This window comes from Ostrea edulis, chromosome 2 (assembly GCF_947568905.1).
Source record: "Ostrea edulis chromosome 2, xbOstEdul1.1, whole genome shotgun sequence".
NCBI lineage: Eukaryota > Metazoa > Mollusca > Bivalvia > Ostreida > Ostreidae > Ostrea > Ostrea edulis.
Window position 1 is genome coordinate 92,451,231 of NC_079165.1, and position 23,406 is coordinate 92,474,636.

A 23,406-nucleotide genomic window follows, 5' to 3' on the forward strand; every position below is an offset into this window, starting at 1 on the left:
GGTTATACCGGGCTCAGTCTGATACATCAGGTTAGGTTGTACCGGGCTTTGTCTGATACAATAGGTTAGGTTATACCGGGCTTGGTCTGATACAACAGTTAGGTTATACCAGGCTCAGACTGATACAACAGGTTAGGTTATACCGGGTCCAGAATGATACAACAGGTTAGGTTATACCGGGCTCAGACTGATACAACGTAGGTTGTACCTGGCTTGGTCTGATACAACAGGTTAGGTTATACCGGGCTCAGACTGATACAACGTAGGTTATACCGGGCTCAGACTAATACAACAGGTTAGGTTATTCCGGGCTCAGACTGATACAACAGGTTAGGTTATACCGGGTCCAGAATGATACAACAGGTTAGGTTATACCGGGCTCAATCTGATACAACAGGTTAGGTTATACCGGACTCAATCTGATACAAGTTAGTTTATACTGGGCTCAATCTGATACAACAAGTTAGTTTAGACTGGGCTCAGACTGATACAACAGGTTAGGTTATACTGGGCTCAGACTGATACAACAGGTTAGTTTATACTGGGCTCAATCTGATACAACAAGTTAGTTTATACTGGGCTCAGACTGATACAACAGGTTAGGTTATACTGGGCTCAGACTGATACAACAGGTTAGGTTATGCCGGGCTCAGACTGATACAACGTAGGTTGTACCGGGCTTGGTCTGATACAATAGGTTAGGTTATGCCGGGCCCACACTGATACAATAGGTTAGGTTATACTGGGCTCAGACTGATACAATAGGTTAGGTTATACCGGGCTCAGACTGATACAACAGGTTAGGTTATACCGGGTCCAGAATGATACAACAGGTTAGGTTATACCGGGCTCAATCTGATACAACAGGTTAGGTTATACCGGACTCAATCTGATACAAGTTAGTTTATACTGGGCTCAATCTGATACAACAAGTTAGTTTAGACTGGGCTCAGACTGATACAACAGGTTAGGTTATACTGGGCTCAGACTGATACAACAGGTTAGGTTATGCCGGGCTCAGACTGATACAACGTAGGTTGTACCGGGCTTGGTCTGATACAATAGGTTAGGTTATGCCGGGCCCACACTGATACAATAGGTTAGGTTATACTGGGCTCAGACTGATACAATAGGTTAGGTTATACCGGGCTCAGACTGATACAACAGGTTAGGTTATACCGGGCTCAGACTGATACAACAGGTTAGGTTATACTGGGTCCAGAATGATACAACAGGTTAGGTTATACCGGGCTCAGACTGATACAATGAGGTTGTACCGGGCTTGGTCTGATACATTAGGTTAGGTTATACCTGGCTCGAACTAATACAACAGGTTAGCTTATACTGGGCTCAATCTGATACAACAGGTTAGGTTATATTGGGCTTGGTCTTATACAACAGGTCGAATGGTTATACTGGGCCTGGACTGATACAACAGGTTAGGTTATACCGGACTCAGACTGATACAACAGGTTAGGTTATACCGGACTCAGACTGATACAACCAGTTAACTTATACCTGGCTCAATCTGATACAATAGGTTAGGTTATACCGGACTCAGACTGATACAACAGGTTAAGTTATACCAGGCTTGGTTGGAGACCACCTCCTCAGACTGACAACTTCATCAGACTGATACCAATATTCTATATAGAACAAAAGGCTTCTATTTTTCTGGTTTTTAGGTCACCTGAGTAAACTTGGGTAACCTATTGCAATTAATCAGGATTTGTCATTGTCCACCGTTAACAATTCAACATTTAGTAACTTCTTCTTGATATCTACCATTTTAATTCTTTTCAAATTTGGTATTGAGCATCTTTGGGACAAGGGGAAAATAAATTGTAAATTTCAGGACTCCTGCACCCCTGAAGCCTTAGAGGTCGGGCAAAAAACTTTGAAATTTTCAAACAGCTTTTTGTACAACTGCACAAGTGTAAGAAAAACTAAATACATAGTGATGTGGAGCAGGAAGACCTCTACCAAAATTTCCTGAAAATTAGGGTAGAGGTTCTGACTACAGGGTGGGGCCAAATTTGGTATATAGTGTTGGTGTAAAACATTGAAAAATATCTTCTTTAGTATTATTGATACCAAATTGAAACTATATGGATTTGAAAGAGCAGGTAGTCCTTTACCAAAATTGTAAATTTATGATATTCCAGCAGTAGAGGTTTTAGTATCAGGGCGAGGCCAAAATGGACAGTGATTTAATGTGTTAAAAATTATATAATTTTAACGTCTTAATGATAACTGCCCTTCCAATTCTTTTCAAATTTGGCATGAAGCATCTTTGGGGCAAGGGGGACATGCATGTATATTTCAGGACTCCTGCACCCCTGTAGCCTTAGTGGTAGGGCTAAAACTGTCAACAATTTATTAAATTTTCAAAAATCATCTTCTCTACAAATGCATATCTGTAAGAAAAACTAAATGCATAGTGATGTAAAGCAGGAAGGCCGTCTCTACCAATATTGTAAATTTTATAATTCCAGGGGTAGAGGTTCTGATTACAGGGTGATCCAGACCAAACTTTGTATATATACTACTCAAAATTTGATAAGGATCATAGATATATTTCTGTTTAAAAAATTAAAACTCCATAACTGGCAATATTGTGTCCAAGTGAAATCAAAAACGTCTTCAACAAACTTGCACGTGCATTTTTAGCCATGTGAAATGCGTTTCTCATCACAGTTTATATGCTTTTGCTACCATTGCACGATTTTCACTCAGGCATTGGTGTCTGATTCTTTCTAAAATTTCAAACTCACTTGAGTGTTTACACTACGTTTATCAACACAATGCCCCCTCAATATTTAAGGCGTCGCCTGACGACAGAACAACTGGGCAGATGTATTGGAATGCTTGACGCTGGCTATTCACGTGACGTTGCAAATGCACTAAACGTCAGCCAGAGCGTTGTAAACAGGGCCTGGAACCGACAGCAAACTTTTGGTACAGCAGCACACCAACATGGGGGTGGTCGTCAGAGGTCGACAACCCAACGCCAAGACCATTTTGTGGCTCTATAGGCACGACGCCATCCCTTCTACTCAGCAACCAGCCTACATGTACGTAATGACCTCCTGAACGCCTCGGGGGTGAATGTGTCCACTCAGACGATACGGAACCGGCTTCACAATGCAGGTCTCAACTCGAAAAGGGCATGTGTTCGAGTCCCTCTGACTGTTCGACACCGGCAGGAGCGATTGGACTGGGCTGAAGATCATGTCACTTGGACACAGAACGATTGGGTTCAAGTTCTGTTCACCGATGAGTCCAGGTATTGTTTGGACTTTACAGACAGGAGGCACCGAGTGTGGCGACGACAACGTGAACGTTTCCGTGATGCCAACATCAGTGAACATGACCGTTATGGTGGTGGTTCCATCATGGTCTGGGATGGAATCAGCAGGGATGGAAGAACAGATCTTCATGTCCTGGAGAGAGGAACAATGACGGGGGTGCGGTACCGGGATGAGATCCTCGATGTTTACGTCAGACCCTACGCTGGTGCTGTTGGCCCTGAGTTCATCCTGATGGATGATAACGCCCATCCTCATCGCGCAAGGGTGGTGGAGCAGTACCTTCAGCAGGAGACAATTGTCCGTATGGACTGGCCAGCGCGCTCGCCAGACTTGAACCCGATTGAGCATGTATGGAACATGCTGCAGGTTGCCTTTTCACGCCGTAGAGCACAACCCACGACTTTGGCAGAGCTCGGAAACGCCCTCGTGGAAGAGTGGAACAACCTTCCCATTGGAAACATCCGGGTGCTTTTTGACAGCATGGCTTGACGTTGTCAAACCGTCATTGATGCAAGGGGAGGCCATACCCGGTATTGACACTTCATCGACTAAGTGTAATGATGGACTATCCCAAAAACTGTGTAATTCTTTCTCTGGTTTGCTGTTCACTTTTTGTAATGAAATGCCTTTTGGTGTTGTTATCAGATATCAAGCATTCCATATTGAGAAAAGTTCATGCCGTTCATGAATGTTCATTCATAACCTAAGTAAACACGTTTCTGAGTCAAATTTATGTCTTTTGTTATGTTAGTGGTAAATTACACACATATAACCTAGTGATCCTTATCAAATTTTGAGTAGGATATATAGCGTTTATGTGTAAAACATTTGAATAGCATCTTGTTTTAGTGCTATTGATACTAAATTGAAACTAAATGGATATTCAGAAAAAGCAGGTAGTCCTTTACCAAACTTTTTCAATTTGATGATCCCAGGGTTAGGGGTTCTGGTATCAGGGTGGAGCCAAAATGGCCAGTGATTAAATGTGTTAACAATTGAACATTTTTAACTTCTTGATAACTACCTTTCCATTTTTTTTTTCAAATTTGGTATGAAGCATCTTTGGAACAAGAATGACAAGTTGTAAATTTCAGGGCTTCTGTACCCCCTGGGCCTTATGGGTGGGGTAAAAAGTGCCATACATTGATCAATATTCAAAAATCTTCTCTACAACTACACATGTGTAAGAAAAACTAGATACATAGTGATGTAGAACAGCAAGGCCTCTACCAAAATTGTAAATTTCATGATCCCCACGGTAGAGGTAATGACTCCAGGGCTGGGCCAAACTTGATATACAAATGATATTTTTTCTCCTTATTTGTAAACACCTACTTTGGACAGTCATCCATGAATGAAGATGTTTAATTCTGACAAAGTTTAGAATTAGTAGAGCTTTGTATTTTTATTTCCCGAGTAACTCTACAAAATCAAATCAAAATGTTAATGAATGAAAAGTAACATTTTGAGTGAGCTCTTTTATTGTATTTCCATCAAACAATGAAATTCGTTGTTCTTCCTCAAAAGAATTGTTCCTTCCAGAGAAAGGGATCACATACACCACTAGACTTCCACTAGGTCTGACTGCTGGTGTCGCTGTGAGGACGCCACGGGGTGCAGCGAATTAAAGCGGCTACCTGTAATAACAAAATATATTGGTAGAAATGTATCGCTATGAAAATGCCACGGGGTGCAGCAAATTAAAGCGGCCACCTATTATAATAAAGAAATTAGTAGAAATGGGTATCTCTTAAACTACAGGCTGCCAGAACTATAGAAGTAAATAATGGACATCATTCTACATGTATTTATAAATGTAATTTTTAAGATTGAGGATATATATATATATATGTATATATATATATATATATATACACACACACACACACAGTGTATTGTGAATTTATTCAACTTGTCCTCTTTTTTTAAAAATTGTTTTACTTTGGTGTTGTTTATTTTTCAAATTCACAAAGGACACTTTTCAAGTAGAACTTTTGAAATCTGTTTCTCATGATAATAAAATTTATATAGCGCCCTATATAAAACAAATTACTACAAGGCACTTTACAAGGGTAGCGGTGAGGAATGCAACAATAAAAAACACAATTAAATGAAATTAAATGGCATAAGATCTTACATCTGCAAAGTTATCAAAATAAAACACTATGATTAAGATCAATAGCTAAAGTTTTTAGTGACATAAGAATAGAATGAATTTTCCTCGGACTTGCTTAAGGAGGAATGCTACAACAGAGAAATTTGATATCATAATGGATGAAAAGTGGAGTATACCTACAACAAGAGTTTGAAATTTTGTCTTACAAATAGCTAATAACAAAAAACAGGTCAATTTTGGATAAAAGTTAAGAAAGTGTATTTAAAAAATGTTTATCATTCGGAATTTAAACATGATACAAATACATTTTAAGCTAAATAATGGCAGACGAATCTATTGAATTTGTACTTTTTATTAAAACCAAATATCATAGTACGTGTTGTTGATACGATCATGATCAATTACAGCATATTATAATATATCTCAACCGTATCATTACACCCCTACCTACAGAGATTTAAAGTTTATATTGTCGGTTTATTTTAGTTATGACGTGGACTAATGATAATAAAGTTAATGATAAATTACTAATTTCATTGAATGTTAAATCATTAAAAATCGCGGATTTCATTAAAATTTAATGTTGATTCAATACTAATCAATAAATTCTGAGTGAATACTAATTGAAATTTTCATTAGATATTGAGTCAATACTACTTGTAATCACCCATTTCATTAATTGTTGAGTCAATACTAATCACTAATTTCTGTACGTATTACAGTGTATGTCAATAATTGCTGATTTCATTAATTGTTGAAGTAATAATTAATGTTAATTTCATTAAATATCGAGTCAATAGTCATCGATAATTTCATAATTTTTTTTAGTTAATAATCATTACTAATTTCAATAGATATTTAGTCAATTAGATAATGAGTCAATAAATATCACTAATTTCATTAAATTTTTAGTTAATTGAGTAATGAGTCAATAATTAACGAGAATTTCATGAAATATTTAGTCAATTTAATAATGAGTCAATGATTATCGATAATTTCATTAAATTTAAGATGATAAGACTTGTCTGGTACCTGCTCCACTCTTAAGTCGGGGGTAGGAGAGGAAGGGGTTTCTAAGGTACGGTATATCGGTAAACCACGAGGTCCTCTTCTTGGTATCACGTCCACGCTTTCCGATGGGCTTCCATGAGGTGCCTGTAACAGGATGACAGTGTACTTAACAGCTTTTATGAAACATATAAACTGTAGTTCATGATTTTTGTCATTATGGCGGTATGATTTATACAGGTTTTATGAATTGCTTATTATTTATATATCAATTAATTGTGTATTTTATTTCTGCTGTAAGAAAAGTATAGTAGCATGCAGTTAGCCGGAATATTACAAAAGTAGATATAAAAGTCGACAGCATAGTGGAGAAAGTGGAATAAGTAATGTTTATAGAGAATTCAAAACTAGTTTTTATGAAATCCTACATGTGTAACAGCACATCGTCCGGAAATTGTTAGAGTAACAGTTAAATTTCATTAAATGATCAAAATCATTTGCCAAGAAAAGAGAATCATGATACAGGCTATAGTAATAAATAACATACCACGTGATCAAGTATACACGTAGTCAGTGAACAAAAGTACTGGAACAGTCAAGTACTGGGCTCTTGTATTCTGAGATTAAGGGAATGGTCTTACTTTGACGTGAATTCGGTATATCGTTTTGATTCAAACCTGCCAAATCTCACGCGGGAAACCCTTCCTTTACTTCCTAGGAAAATTAAAGGTACCTTGGAAGATTCCAACATTTTCAGACTTTACAACTACATTTTATCACAAGTGAATCTGCACAGACATCTAATGTAAAAGTTATTGTTTAATTTTTATATTCAAAACAATAACAACCAAAAAATGATGCGAATTTGTAAACACGTGCATTTCATTTCTTTTACATGTAAGACAATATCTATGCTAATCATTAAGATGATTTGATACCCTGATTCACTATAGTTAAAACTTTATAGATACATTTACATGTGTATTTACTAAAGTAAAAACTTAGATACATTTATTTACTATAGTAAAAAGTTAGATACATTTATTTACTATAGCAAAAACTTAAGATACATTTATTTACTAAAGTAAAAACTTAAGATACATTTATTGACTATAGTAAAAACTTACGATACATTTATTTACTATAGTAAAAACTTAGATACATTTTTTTACTATAGTAAAAACTTACGATACATTTATTTACTATAGTAAAAACTTAGATACATTTATTTACTATAGTAAAAACTTAGATACATTTATTTACTCTTCTAAAAACGTTGATGCATTTATTTACTATAGTAAAAACTTAGATACATTTATTTACTATAGTAAAAGCTTGAATCCTTCGATCTACTGTGGAAAAAGTGACATTTTGACTTATCAGTAAGCGTAGTGTTAATGTGTTTGTTGGTTTGATCCTTTATCTTAGAGTGTAAATATTCAACAAAATAAAGATTAAACAATTTGATTTACTGTATTGAAAAAAATTAATACTATAGATATCTATATTAAAAAACTTGTGACATTTTGATCTACTATAGAGAGAAAAAACCCTTAATAGTTATAGTTTGATAAGTGTACTTTATCATAGTATTTTAAGGTAATACATTCTGACATCAGTGTGTTGTAACCAAAAGGTTAAACCAACGCTGGAGGCAAGCAGCTATAACACGAATGTGCTAATTGAAACCTTTGATTTTTGGTTGTAAATATGATTAATTAAGGTTTTAAGCAAAAACTTCCCCTGTCTGTCAAAAGTGACGATCGACCCAATGAAGCTATCAATTTAGACTGATTCTCTCACTGTCACAAGCTCCGTCAATTGGTAGAAAACATCCAGTTATGATAATCATATTGAAATTGGGTAATTCTTATTAATCTAATTGCTTTTAAATTACTTTTCGCTGCATGGGACAGGGGAGAGTCGCGGCTATATTCACGCTCCTCTTTCTCGTCCTGTAAATAGCTAGGATGTGCCATTTCTTGCCTGTAGAGCTTAAATTATACTTTATAGAAAAACCTGCAAAATTTTGATTGATGACTACCCATTAATTTTCCATTGATAATCGGGGTACTTTGTGAATGTGTTTTCCAATTTTCTCAAGAAATTTGAAAGTTTCCATTCATCAAAAAGTGTCGTCTGCTTCAGGCAGTCATTAGGTTTGGCGCGTAATCGTCAAGCGAGCCCATTGAACGTTTCGTAATAGCTCACAGAACAATGTCTTTGGCAGGAAGTTAAAATTCATTATGATTTATGTAGTATTTACTCTGCTCCACGACAACACTCCTAAAGAAGAAGATGGGGGAATCGTGTCCTAGCGTATACCTCACTCTGGCGTGGGGTCTTTACCGAGTCCCGTTTCGTAGTGTCTGTCACATAAGCGCATGTTTGTGGTCCGTTCTCTTCCTTCTATTTATGCATTTCAAGTGGGAAACATTCATATAAAAGAGCATGTTTCCTTTCCGTCAAGGGTCTAAGGAGTATGGACCCTCTCGTTCATTACCATCCCATTTTCCTGGGATTTGAACTAAATATGCAACCATTCAAGCTTATCCGGAGGCACGCCATACGTCTTATTCTATTTAGGTAGCAGATAACTCAAACCGGTCTTAATGATATGGGTAAATGACCGAAGCTTTCACTAATGAATTTGTAGGTCACCGCGAGCTTTCCATTTCATGTATACCCCCCTTGGACAGTGGCACTGGTGAAGTAGTCCGGAAAATAACATCAGATATGAACAAGGTCAACAACACGTATATGCAGTGGTCAGGAAAATTGCATTACTATGTCTTCTACACATAGCCTTACAATGATAGTTTTCTACAAATTCATTAGCAGCTATATAACAGTTACCTATTTGTTATGAATTGTGGAGGCACTTACCAGAGGTAAACATATAACTGGGCGTCTTGTGAACATTTCTGGTGATTTTTCGGGTGGGAGGCTGTGGATTGGGTCTGTAACTATGGTAACTGGTACAGCCTGCTCCCCAGCCCTGGCACGGTCCGAACACGCCCTGTCGTTTGTCACAGATCACAACAGCTATCAAGAGGCCGAGTAAAACCAACTGCAAAGTGGACATTCTACAGGGGGGTGTCTGCAAAAAGGCCAAATTTTTAAACCACCGGAAACGGCAGACATATTGAATTATGCAAAGTCTAAGGTTTGTTCAAGGCATCCTCAAGATCAATCTTGTGTACATTTAAATTAAAGATATGGAATCTTGTTTTTTCACAGTGGAATGCCGGGCTTGGCATAACATTGCTTTGATCATGACTGGGTTTGCGATGACTGATCACGTGGTTAGATATATGTTTGATGCCTAAATCTGCTTTTACTATTTTTCCCACTTCGCTTGATCTAGCGTGCATTTCGCTCATTGGCGTATGGTTTCAATAAAAGTGACCTTGTGGGCATCCGGGTTAGAGTAGGTCCTCAGTACCCCTTGCTTGTCGTAAGAGGCGACTAATGATGCTGTCGTTCGGATGAGCCCGCAAAAACCGAGGCCCGTATCACAGCAGGTGTGGCACGATAAAGGTCCCTCCCTGCTCAAAGGCCATAAGCGCCGAGCATAGGCCTAAGTTTTGCAGCATTTCACCGGCAATGGTGACGTCTCCATATGAGTGAAATATTCTCGAGAGGGACGTTAAACAATATTCATTCAATCAATCAATAAAAGTGAGTTTGGATGACCACGGTATGCCGTTCTTTAAATGTGATTGGTCACTAAGAACGAAAGTAAAACCAGACTCTTTGAAATCTAGGAGAAACCTCGCCCAAACATTAAGCGAAATGACACGCTGTTATTGGACTGATCGTATGTATTGAACTATTTCTAAGATGCAAATGCACATATCCTCATCTTGAATCTCTATGTCCAGTTTAAGGCCAATACAAATGGTCATTTTATCTGTGTTGATAGATACGTCTTTATATACATTTTTTGTCGTGTTTTTGTTTTTTGTTTTTTTGTTTGTTTGTTTTTTGTTTGCAAATGAAGAATTTCTTTTTTCCATGATTATATAAGAGGTTGAAGGGCAATGTGTGGGTCCAATTACAACAGCATGTTGTTATAATTTTTTTATGCAGCCCACCCCGAAAATTACATACGACTCGGGTCATAAGACTGGTTCTTCCGCACAGACGTAGGTTTCTCTCAGAACTTGCTTCTTTAATGTGAATTGTTGCGGACGTATTCCAGTCTTCTAAACATGCCCTGACAGTCAGCCTAGGATTCCTCCAAAAGTATATCCCCCTCCCCCCCCCCCCTCTCTCTCTCTCTCTCTCTCTCTCTCTCTCTCTCTCTCTCTCTCTCGGTCTGAAAGCCGCTTATATCTGAACACGCTAACAATACATTTAAATCTTATAGGACTGTATATATTCTGTGATGCGATATTATGAACTGAATTTTTATTTGTCTACTTCTATACCAAGACAAACAATATTTTCACCTACATACAGCCATAAAAAGCATTTCAATGACCCAACCACACGAACAATTTTGGGTTTGGGGACAATCTATCCGGATAGCGTAGTGGTTAACGCACTCGCTTCTCGCCGCTACATCCTCAGAAATTGTCCCGATCATCTAGAACCCTCACTGCTGCAGACCTGAGTGCCATTCGTAGGTCAAAATTTGTGGCACTTCACCCACAGCTGGTGGCGTTTCTACGTGAGCGAAACATTCTTGAAAGCGACGTAAAATAACATGTATACAAATAACCCTACCCCCTCCCTTCCCCAAAACAAGACCCACGTGGGATATGATGCTTCACGATTGAATATAACTACTATATTAGACCATACAGTTCATAGGTATAAAGTATATACAACAACTTATATAATGAAATAGTAACAAAACATACTATATCATACTGATGTACATGGACAGGGTAGAATAGATACTGAGGATAATCTTATAATAACTGAGATCCAATAGATGAACATTTATATAGGTATTTACCAAGTTTACATAATTAAAATATATAACTACTATATTGGGTAATGAATATGATATTATTTGTTAAGTACAGAATTAACTAATGTGTATTACTTCTGCTATGCCTGAACTGCTCATCGTTAAGGGGATGAAAATTATTGGCAATTAAATCATTAACATTTACTTTGATTGGCTCAATTTGACTGTAAACACGTTGCTATTAACGGGTACAAAATGAATTACTATAAATAGTACCACGTGTCCTTAAACCGTTTAATATATTTTGAAAATAAATATGTTCTATGTACTTTATGATATAGAGATTTAGAACTCACACGAAGAATTACTTGAAATAAAACACTCGCAGTAAAAATATTTTTCCTGTTAGAGTCTTAAGTTGTCTGTCAGATTTTTTGAAGTATATTGTACGGATTTTGGTTAGAATTATAAACTCTAAAATATATGTTATAATTTTCCCTGACCTTCGTCGAAGCTTCTCCTCTGGTGTCAAGGTCACCTTTGAAAGCGAATTTTAATTTTGAGAAACGCAAGTCTCGCGGCAGCCGTTACTTTACGTATATAAGTCTAAAACTTTTGAAAGTTCAGATTGATCGTCGATCACAAAAAGTAAACTCATCACGGATCAGCACGACATGTTCACGTATTTTGCTTTTCTCGACAGGGAATATGATGCAAGGTAGATTATAAACTGGCTATTTATTGAAGTTACGGGTCTTTTTTCGGATGTGACCATAAAACGGAGGCGCTGTGTCGTCGACTTGTTGGCACGATAAAGAACCGTAACGTAGAACAAACAAAACCGAGAGCAAAGGAAGACTATGACAACATGCCTCATATTGTGTTCTCAATTTTCTGTTTCAACAAAAAATAAATAAAATACATTCTTTCGTTATTTTTTCTAGTAAGATACTTTGACGATGAAAATATCAAAATTTCGATGAATTAGATTTTAAATTAGAAAGGCGATGCATATTGCATATTAGAAATGAAAAGGATGAAAGGAGAGAGAGAAAAATACATTGCAGTTTTAGAAATTTTATAAGGTAGATATTGTAACATAATGAATAAAAACTAAAATAGTTTTTTAAATGGTAATGGAACTTGATATAGAGGGGGAAAAAGTAAACTGAAAGCAAATATTTACAGTGTAAATTGAAACATTGCTGAACAATTAAAAAGGTGATTTACATTATCAAATTCAATTATTATATTGTATTCGATTAGCTGATTAAACCTAAGCCACCCCAAATTAAGATGGAGCCGCATGGTAATTTGGATAAGAATAAACAGTTACCTTTTGGAGGTAGTTCCCGATACTGTTACGATCCTACCTTAGTAAATTATGCGAAGTCGACTGAAAGTAAACCCAATATTTATACAGCTTACAGATCCCAGCCACATGTGCGCACCAACGACATGTATCAGTCAGTTTCATATCGTCCTCTGATTGATTAGTGATGTAAAACAGTTGTAATAAATTACTTCTAAAAGAAACTATTCGAAAACTTCTGTATTGGCTGACAATTTTAGTAAGGACTGTGTTGGTGTCTATTGTAGACTGTCGTGATTTGGTTTGGTCGTTTTACGTTGAATGTGGGGACAGCTGAAGTGTTGTCTGTCTAATGAATTTGTATGTAAAGAAATTTCACTTTCTTTAAGAGAACAAGCCCTATTGTATAACCTAGGCACTGATTCACAACAGTCACTGTATCGTTTATAAACTTTGTAAGTCTCTCCGTCATGGTTATACACAATCTTTCAGTTTTTAAGAGGTTTTGACCACCTTTGCAATTGAATGGGAATGTCCTTGACTCTCTCTCCAGGCACGCTACCCCAATTTGTTTACCACTTACGATTATTAAATTCATTGATGAGCGTGAAAGAACTTCACGAAGGACATGTTATAACGTAATGAAATCTAAATAATTGTCGCCATGGCGACAGTCGTAGATATAATGAACAAGGATACATCCTCGAGTGGACTATGATGAAACGTGACAAGACAAAAACATCACGTGATACCCTTGTTGAAGCATTGGGTACGTCACAGTATCAATCATGTCGCAATGATATGTCCAAGAATGTCTAGTCTTGTCTCGAATGCATGGTAGTTACATGAAACTGTGGCTCGTCCTAGTAAAATCACGACAATTCGTAGTTAAAGTGCCGTGAATTGTAGTCATAACTTGTGTTAGCAAAATCACGACAACACGTAGTCAAACTGCTGTGTTTTTTTGCACGTGAAGTCATGACTCGTCATAGATAAACATTAAAATGTACATGTATATGTAAAACCGTCGCGATGGGTTCCATTTATTCTCTTATGCCGGTAATAACCTTAGCCTCGTTATAAAACAAGCCTCGATATGAAACTAAGCTTCCTGTCTTTACCGGTCAGTTACAATGGTTTTTTCTCTCTCAGTACTGTACCTGACTGCGTAATCTTTTCTTTTCCCCAACCGGCGCCATTTATGTGGGATAAATTAGATGTATTTTCGTAAAGGTGAAACCTCGATCATTTCACACACACCCACACGATAACACACACACACACACACACACACACACACACCTTCCCCCAAAACCTGCAATTTATTTTGTTTACAAGGCTGTGCTGTGGACTGAGCTAATTTTTGCGATTTGTTTTAAAAGATTATTTTCAATGCCTTAAACATTTATTTATATATTGGGCAGATTTAGGACGGGTAAAATATAACGTTGATATGGCATTCGGCGAATTTGAAATATGACAGAGAGAAAAATGAAATCTAACGAATACAGTTCATATTTTTGTTAATATTTTGTTACACATAAAGAGAAGAAAAGTTTTAAAATGCTAAACATTTTTTCTACAAAAAACAAACAAACAACAAAACGAAATAAGCAAAAAAAGGGGGGGAAAAAACCCCAACCACCTGCAAACAAACAATGAAATATGTCAAAGGTTGTGTAAAATGATAAGTACACTAGCTGTTATTTTGGTGTCGAAAATTTCTATTGCAAAATTGTGATTTATTGATTCAATGATAGAAGAGATAAAAAAAAAAGGGGTTTATAAACTTTTGTGATTAATACTTGTGTTAGAAAATTTATCCAGAGACTCTGAATATAGCAAAATTACATTATTGTATTCCCATAGAAAAATTGATTTCTATATACGGTAATGCCATATATTCAACACAACCGAAATTTTTATTTTGATAAAATCTTAAACTTCGTTTTAATTTTATCAGTGATTATGGTTAAAGTTATATACATGTACAAAACTATCACAATAGCACGTTTTTACAACAGAATGAAATTTTCAGATTGAGAGCTAATATTACTTTAAAAGAATATGATTATTTATGCAGTGTAGAATACAATCTTTTAATATTGGATATAGGGATACTTCACTCAAAGACACATATTCAGAAGTTCAGAAGTAGTAAATTAAAGTTGAATGTGGGTCTTCTAACTGAATTAAATTGCTGAATAATGGAAAAATCCCACGTAACAATGGAAACATTCGCGGAAATTTCTCTAAAAATTCTACTTCAGTTCTGAGTTTGTAGAGAATACGATAGAACAATCTTGATTTTAAGTGAGGATGTGCAGAAGTTTCAGTTCTGAAGAGAATTAGACAACTGTTATCACAGGAGATTGCAGTTTCTTACACCATTATAGTATCGGAACACCGTCTGTTATCATATTTCTATTTCCCTGAATTTTGAATGAAAAGAAAACCCAAGAACATTTCTGTGAATTTATCACATTTTAGTGCATCGTATTTAATTCATTTATGAGATAAATACCACATTATGCGGAAGGCTGTAATTGTACTGGTGCAGGATGAACAGGTGCTAAACAATAGCAGAAGGGTGTGTAGAAGAATGAGAGGGCTTCTACGATCTTCGTGCGTGTTGATAACGACCGCTAGAAATTTGCTCTGATTTAATTGTCGGCTGAATGAGCCCGATTTATCTCCTATTGAGCCTGCTACTAGCTGTGTTACAGAGTCTGATAATGTACTAACATGCGACATTACACAAACAAAAGATGGAATACTCGTCGGTATTCTAATTAAAGTACTTGGACTTTTATGTGGGAAGGTTTGGTCCTGTGTCAGGTTGTTGACAGTCATTTATTTTGAACTATAAGTACTGGGGCTCTTTTTCCAATTCCGACAAATACCAGTACTTTTATTTGCTTTTCTCTGTGAAATTGTTTTTATTTCTGTTGATTCTGCATGTACCGGTAATAAATTTTGAAAATGAAATAAATTGTTAAAAGTAGATTGGTTTTACATGTACCGGTAATAACATTTATAAATGAAATGAATTGCTAAATTTTGATATCGTCATAAATCGTTAGACTTAGACTAACTGTAAAGGTCCTTAGACTTACTGTAAAGGTCCTAAGACTTACTGTAAAGGTCCTAAGACTTACTGTAAAGGTCCTTAGACTTACTGTAAAGGTCCTTAGACGTACTGTAAAGGTCCTTAGACTTACTGTAAAGGTCCTTAAGACTTACTGTAAAGGTCCTTAGACGTACTGTAAAGGTCCTTAGACTTTGAAATAGTGAGCCTCATTAAGGAGGGTATCTTGAATACTTCTACAGCAGCGTCAGTAATAAAACTTTACAGGAAGAGTCTTCATTGCATTAGGATGACCCCTTTTGATTTCTGAATCCAAAGGTCAAGATAAGCAATGCTTTCCGGGTGATATCCTAAACACTGTGTGAGTTTTTAGCAAGAATTTCTATCACAAGTAGCTACAGATTTTAGTTGAAACCTTGAGAAACATCTCATTGGTATCTGAAGCTGTCTGGGTAAATACTGACCTCTTTCTTGAGTCTCTGGCACTATCTCTCATAAAGTCATTAAATGATGTCTGGGTGGTCAACAGATGATGTCTGGGTGGTCAACAAATGATGTTTGGGTGTCCTACATTTAGGAATCTGAAATTTGATGTGTGATTATCGAATGAGTAGATACACGTTAGGTTTTTGCTTTTGCTACAGTTGAATTATTCTAACAAAAGCTGTAAAACTAAATCTCATAGTTAATTGAATTAATTATTGTACTTTCTCTAGTTCTCTGTATTTTGTACATGTATTGTGTGAGATCTATGTAATTTAAGGCATACCAATTTGTAACCGAGTTCATCTGATTCGCCGCATCCACTTACAAGAGATCGAAATTGTACTATTTCCCGGTATTACGAAATACTACCAGCACGATCGTCTAACCACATGTATGGAACGCCGTTTCTGCCTTATAGTGTAAATCAGCCTTACGTTATGTCGATACATCTTTATGTTGTGTGGTTACATCATTATGTTATGTGGTTACATCATTATGTTATGTGGTTACATCATTACGTTATGTCGATACCTCTTTATGTTATGTGGTTACATCATTATGTTATGTGGTTACATCATTACGTTATGTGGTTACATCATTACGTTATGTGGTTACATCATTATGTTATGTGGTTACATCATTACGTTATGTGGTAACATCATTACGTTATGTCGATACCTCTTTATGTTATGTGGTTACATCATTACGTTATGTGGTTACATCATTACGTTATGTCGATACCTCTTTATGTTATGTGGTTACATCATTACGTTATGTGGTTACATCATTACGTTATGTCGATACCTCTTTATGTTATGTGGTTACATCATTACGTTATGTGGTAACATCATTACGTTATGTCGATACCTCTTTATGTTATGTGGGTACATCATTACGCTATGTGGTTACATCATTACGTTATGTCGATACTTCTTTATGTTATGTGGTTACATCATTATGTTATGTGCAAACATCATTATGTTATGATAAACTTTCAAGTGATTGAGATTGATACAGATGCAAAATGGCGCGCTTAAATTCAAACGTTGTGTTTTCATAATTATCACATCGTCTGGCCTGTGCCCTTTTTAAATATGTCGTCTTTTCGTTATTTCGAGGCGAAAAGACGACAAAATGAAAGCAACTGTATCATGTAAATAGCATGAAATAAACGCGAAGAAAAGAAATCATTTGCCAATTGCATACTGATAGAATGAAATACATAAAGAGCATCGTATACATACAACACATTCAATGCTTGCAAAATACAGTACATACACATTAGTAATGCACATAGCATGCTTACGTAGAAAACGCATAAGTGCAGACAGCTATTTACATGAATGTGTACTTTTAAAATGTTAGATGCTCGTTCTGCTGATAAATCTACGAAACAAAATCATAAACTCCATTTTTATCTCGACAGTTGTGATTCCATTATACAGATTGCGACACACTGAACCCACAGGGCTCTGAAGTATGGACACTATTACCCACCCCCTTTCTGAATTTTTTTGCGGTGATAGTTTCTCCGAAATGTGTGGATTCCCCGTCTATCCTATCCCAATTTCGATTTATGTAATCATTTCACGCTTTTTGTAAGCTTTAGAGATTGGCGTTCTACCGGTATGATAAAATAACGGTAGAAACTTGCAAAAACTGTGAAAAGATTACACGGAGATATTATCGCTGCAAAGAAAAATCAGAAGTGTGTGTGGGGGGTGGGTGGGCTAGGTGAGTAGTAGTGTCCATACTTCAGGTACCTGTGACTGAACCCGTGCCAATAAGGATGTCTCCAGTTGAATCGGGTAATATCAAAGTCGAATATTTTTCCCTTATTCAATGTTTGACCGCTCAAGGTTTTTTGCAGTTTCTGATCATGCATGCGCATGTACACAATGCATCTATTTGGATAAATTGCATTCACAATTCAATATTTATAGATAATTATATACAAGCAAGATTAATAATCGATAACATACATTTTGGGGGTGATACGGATATGACATGCACAATCCAAAATAGACATTTGATTACACAAAAAATATATACATGTATATGAGGGAATATAGTGCAGCTTTCAAACTTTTTGTCTCTTCGGGATTGACAATTATTTACCGTCACTTTGCATGTACATACATGGAGAGAGAGAGAGAGAGAGGGAGAGAGAGAGTTGCTTTTTCAAGTAGGGGAAGGGTCAGCCGGGGTTCACTTCGCACATGCATTAAAATTGTTGACAAGCAATATAGTACTTCTGTCTAAATCTCATTATCTTATAAATCGTAGGAGGGGGGGGGGGGGTGGCAAATATTAGTTCACTACATGACATCGTAAAATCCGAGGTCCCGTGTCACAGCAGGTGTGGTACGAAAAAGAGCCCCCCCCCCCCTTGCTCATAGGCCGTAAGCGCCGAACATAGGCCTAAATCTTGCAGCGCTTCACCAACAATGGTGACGTCTCCATATTCAGTGAAATATTCTCGAGAGGGACGTTAAACAATATATGTAATTCATCAATCAATTCATCACTTCAAACATCAACTGCCTTTCATTACTACTTTTTAAAAAAATGGGGAGGAGGCAGCAAATCAGTCGAACTTTGCATGTAGAAAATATGGGATTTGTGTGTTAAAATAACGAAAAAGTAAATTGTAAAACGGGGATAGACCAGGCACCCTGCCCACCCCAACCCCTTGTTTTAACGTGCCTGGTATAACATTCACACACAAAACTTTCTTCAGTAGAATACAATTATCTGAGTACCATGATTTAATTCTAAAAGTTTCCGTCTTTGCATATGTAGTTAATGATTATCCACAACAATCAGCAAATTTCATATTGAATTCCTATAAAGTCAGACAGAAAAAATAACGGGAAACCTGTACATGTATTTGGTTGTCTTTCGTTTTTTTTTTTAAGAGGCGAAAAGTTGCTAATTATCGTTTTGTCGTCTTTTCACCTCGAAATAACGAAAAGACGAAAAATTCTAAAATGGCACAAATCAGTCACCATCCCTAACCCAATTTCATTTTAAAAGTAATCCTGGAAACACTCTGTTTGAATTTGTGAATATTAGCGCGCTATTTTGCATCTGTATCAATCTCGGTCACTTGAAAGTTTATCATAACATAATGATGTTTGCACATAACATAATGATGTAACCACATAACATAAAGAAGTATCGACATAACGTAATGATGTAACCACATAGCGTAATGATGTAACCACATAACATAAAGAAATATCGACATAACATAATGATGTTACCACATAACGTAATGATGTAACCACATAAAATAAAGATGTATCGACATAAAGTAATGATGTTACCACATAACGTAATGATGTAACCACATAACATAATGATGTAACCACATAACGTAATGATGTAACCACATAACATAAAGAAATGTTGACATAACGTAATGATGTAACCACATAACATAATGATGTAACCACATAACATAATGATGTAACCACATAACATAAAGAAATATTGACATAACGTAATGATGTAACCACATAACATAAAGAAATATTGACATAACGAAATGATGTAACCACATAACATAGAGGTATCGACATAACGTAATGATGTTACCACATAACGTAAAGAAATATCGACATAACATAATGATGTAACCACATAACATAAAGATGTATCGACATAACGTAATGGTGTTACCACATAACGTAATGATGTAACCACATAACATAAAGATGTATCGACATAACGTAATGATGTTACCACATAACGTAAAGAAATATCGACATACCATAATGATGTGACCATATAACATAAAGAGGTATCGACATAACATAATGATGTAACCACATAACATAATGATGTAACCACATAACATAAAGATGTATCGACATAACGTAAGGCTGAATTACACTATAAGGCAGAAACGGCGTTCCATACTCATGTATATCCGATTATAGATGTTTCGACTTTTTATTCAAACACATAACAGATCTAGATATCACATGGCGATAGAAAGGTAGGTAAAAGGTTCAGAAGGTTGAAGACGCCAGGTAGAAGCGAAAATGCCAATCTATATTTGCTTTATTGTTCAGAATACTGAGATGATGTTGCTCGTAACACAGCAATAGAACTCGAGGCTGAGGACACAAATGAAGAGTTGTTTGATGTGACGATAAACACATCTCCGTTTACAGATGATCATTGACATGTTCCGAATAAATGCAAACAGCGATACTATTGAAATTTAAGACTGGACACGGTCCCGGCAATATGTATAGACTTATTGAATTCTATTTTCCTAAGTTTATATCATATATTTTTCCATGCATAAACTGTTGATTTCAAAATAAGTCGCGCAGAATATTACGCAAAGGAATCGCCTTGGAACCACAAGCTCATTATTTCACAAACGACTTGGTTTTGGACCGTTTGGGGGTCTGTATTCACACCCGTAGCCGGGGGGGGGGGGGGGGGTCGTGGGGTTCGTACGAAACCCCCCCCCCCCTTGAAAACTACTAAGCACTATTAAAGTCGACATTTTGTTTGAATTGTGACTATTAATGTCGGGATTTTTTATGAAAATCATGAAAATTCATAGTAATAAAGGCATGATTCCAAAATTCAAATTAAGTGCCAGGAAATTGCTAGATTGCAGGATTTTGCACCAAATACCCCAGACCCCCTGCCGTAGTGGCACCTCGCGGTGCGAGGTGATAGACTCACGTTGCGAGTCTATGTAACCCCCCTTGAAAAATCCTGCCTACGGGCATATATATATATATATAAAAGCACTAAAGTTCCAACAACACCATATATATATATATATATATATATATATATATATATATATATATATATATTATGTTTTCATTTATTTGAGAAGAGTTGTATTTCGTATTAGTCTTAACACATCACATGATTTTCTTCTATATCCTTATGTAATAATATTTTGTTGTGACTCTTTTAATTGTATTATGTTTTCTTCACTCTTTCGTTAAACGATCAGTTTTATTTCCCGTGGGAATCCGGGTTAGAATACGTCCTCAGTACCCACTGTTAGTCGTAATAGGCGACTAAATGGGGCGGTCCTTCGGATGAAACCGCAAAAACCGAGGTCCCGTGTCACAGCAGGTGTGGCACGATAAAGATCGCTCCCTGCTTAACGGCCGTAAGCGCCGAGCATAGGCGTAAATTTTGCACCCCTGATGTCTCCATATGAGCAAATATTCTTGATTGGGACGTTAAACACTATGTACAACCAATCAGTTTTATTCTTTATGAAGGGGTCAAGTTTTCTTACGTGCAATGATTTTGGGCAGACAGGAAAAACTATCATTCATTATTTTGAGTCATTGACAGATTTATGATTTCACTTTTGCAATTACCTTCGCGAAAAAGAAAACTGAGAAAGTTGCGATTATGAACAAATCACGGCAGGGACAAGTCTGGTTTTGCGTTTCAGCATCCACAAACTGCCGGTCTGTTCCATGAATAGCTAATATAAACAGATATTAACGGTATTGGAACCAATATAAACAGATATTAACGGTATTGGAATGTCAGACATTCATACACAGTTCAACATGTCTGAAACTACCACCATCTACTATTAGGTGATTTTGTAATTTATAATATTATTTTTGAAGATGTTGATATTGTGCAATTTTACAGGAAAGTACGTGGGAAATCGGCCAATAAAGCTTAGGAAAAGCGCATGGAAGGACAGGAATATTGAAATAGTCCGGAAAAAGGAGAAGGAAAAGAAGCGGCTGGGTCTCCGGTAATGTGGCTAAGGCGTGAGGGATTAGATGTACGATGGAAGACCTTCAAATTCATATTTCTTGTTTTATGACTGGAGAGGCTATGTGACTAAATTAATCAACTGTGAATGTGAGCGCTGAACGTTGTTCAATTTGTTATAAATTGAAGACCAGGGATGTTTTTTTTCTACTTCATTTTGTTTTTCTTTTATGTTTTTATGGAGGTACAGGTAAATATTTTCGAATCGTCAAACACCCGAACTGACTTGTTGTAGCTGCCGTGTCTTTTGAATCAATTTTAGAACAGCATTAAATTTCTCCACAATTACACGAAACCAAATGACAACAATTTAAACCTCGTGCCACCTAATTGATGTTGTTGAAAGATTTGCGTCATATTTGGTTGCTGAGTTTGTCTGTAGGTTCGCGGAGATCATCAACCGTTACAGGGGTGTGGCTGAAGATGCAGGGAATTCGACTTTATCTGTAGCAACGTATTAAATCTATCATATACATGTAATTTTATTAATAGCATATCACGATCCGTATAGTCAGTGTTAATGCTACTTAATTACAGTATATGGTTCCAAGCCGGTAGGTCTAGAATATAGGTAGCTCTTCGATACCAACGGCGCTCTGTTTTATCTACGTCAAAAAAAAAAAATCTACGTAACAAATAGCAGTGAAACCATTCTCTCGCTACATCACAAGCTGTTATTAGAGAGGAGGTTAAAAATATACAAAGGAGTGTTCAGATATATATTTACCAATGGCACAGTTCGGCTATCACGATTATCTACTAAGTCGGTCAGGTAATGCGATTTACTTCCTCGATCCATCTGACTTCTTTGTAAATAGAAAGTATGTAATACGTTGTTATGTGTGAAATAAAAACCGTATTCAGACCAACAAGAATTTGCATTGCTATTGACAACCATGACGAAGGTTATCTTTTGGTCACTGATCTTTCACATTAGGGTCAATTAAGGTTTATCGAATTATCACCTTTATAATATGATATATGTAAAAACACATTCTGTTACATTAGATGAAAAAGTAAAGACATCGAATGTTGATCAATATCCTAAATGGAAAGTAGGGCAAACACGGACCTTTGGACGCACCAGAAGTGGGATCGGGTGTCTAGGAGGAGTAAGCATCCCTGTTGACTGGTCACATCCGCCACGAGTTCTATGTATCGATCAGGTAAACGGGAGTATAGAACTTGCAAAATGCTGATTTAAACGAAAAATTTGAAACTCCTTAAACATCAACTTATTTTTCAGTGCCATGGCTTGATTTAAAAATGATCACACGCAGAACAAGCTCTTGCGTGTCCAATCAGTGTTGGGAGACATAAACAGCACATGTAGGTGATAGTGGAATATTGCTGGAATGTCTCTCCCGTTTTTATTTT

General features: G+C 36.5%; 2 protein-coding genes across 3 annotated transcripts in view; one reads left to right on the forward strand and one right to left on the reverse strand.

Moving 5' to 3' along the window:
- The window catches only part of LOC125678438 (RNA-binding protein 42-like), a 47,442-nt gene extending 25,258 nt beyond the window's left edge, over positions 1-22,184 (forward strand). Inside the window, exon 10 of the mRNA XM_048916898.2 lies at positions 21,901-22,184. Coding sequence (XP_048772855.1) covers positions 21,901-22,013 — 113 coding nt within the window. The 3' untranslated portion in view covers positions 22,014-22,184. The remainder of the gene's footprint in view (positions 1-21,900) is intronic.
- LOC125678450 (uncharacterized) lies at positions 4,774-15,117 on the reverse strand. Of its 2 annotated transcripts, none has more exons than XM_048916919.2 (4): positions 13,829-15,117; positions 9,322-9,535; positions 6,460-6,582; positions 4,774-4,948 (listed from the first exon to the last, which is right to left on the reverse strand). In XM_048916919.2, the coding sequence occupies exons 1-4, from the start codon at positions 13,865-13,867 to the stop codon at positions 4,875-4,877; spliced, it is 450 nt and encodes a 149-aa protein (XP_048772876.1). In that variant the 5' UTR covers positions 13,868-15,117; the 3' UTR covers positions 4,774-4,874. The 2 variants fall into 2 exon arrangements, with proteins under 2 accessions (XP_048772876.1, XP_048772877.1); XM_048916920.2 differs by lacking the exon at positions 13,829-15,117 and adding an exon at positions 12,693-12,831.
- Positions 22,185-23,406: the final 1,222 nt, after the last annotated feature.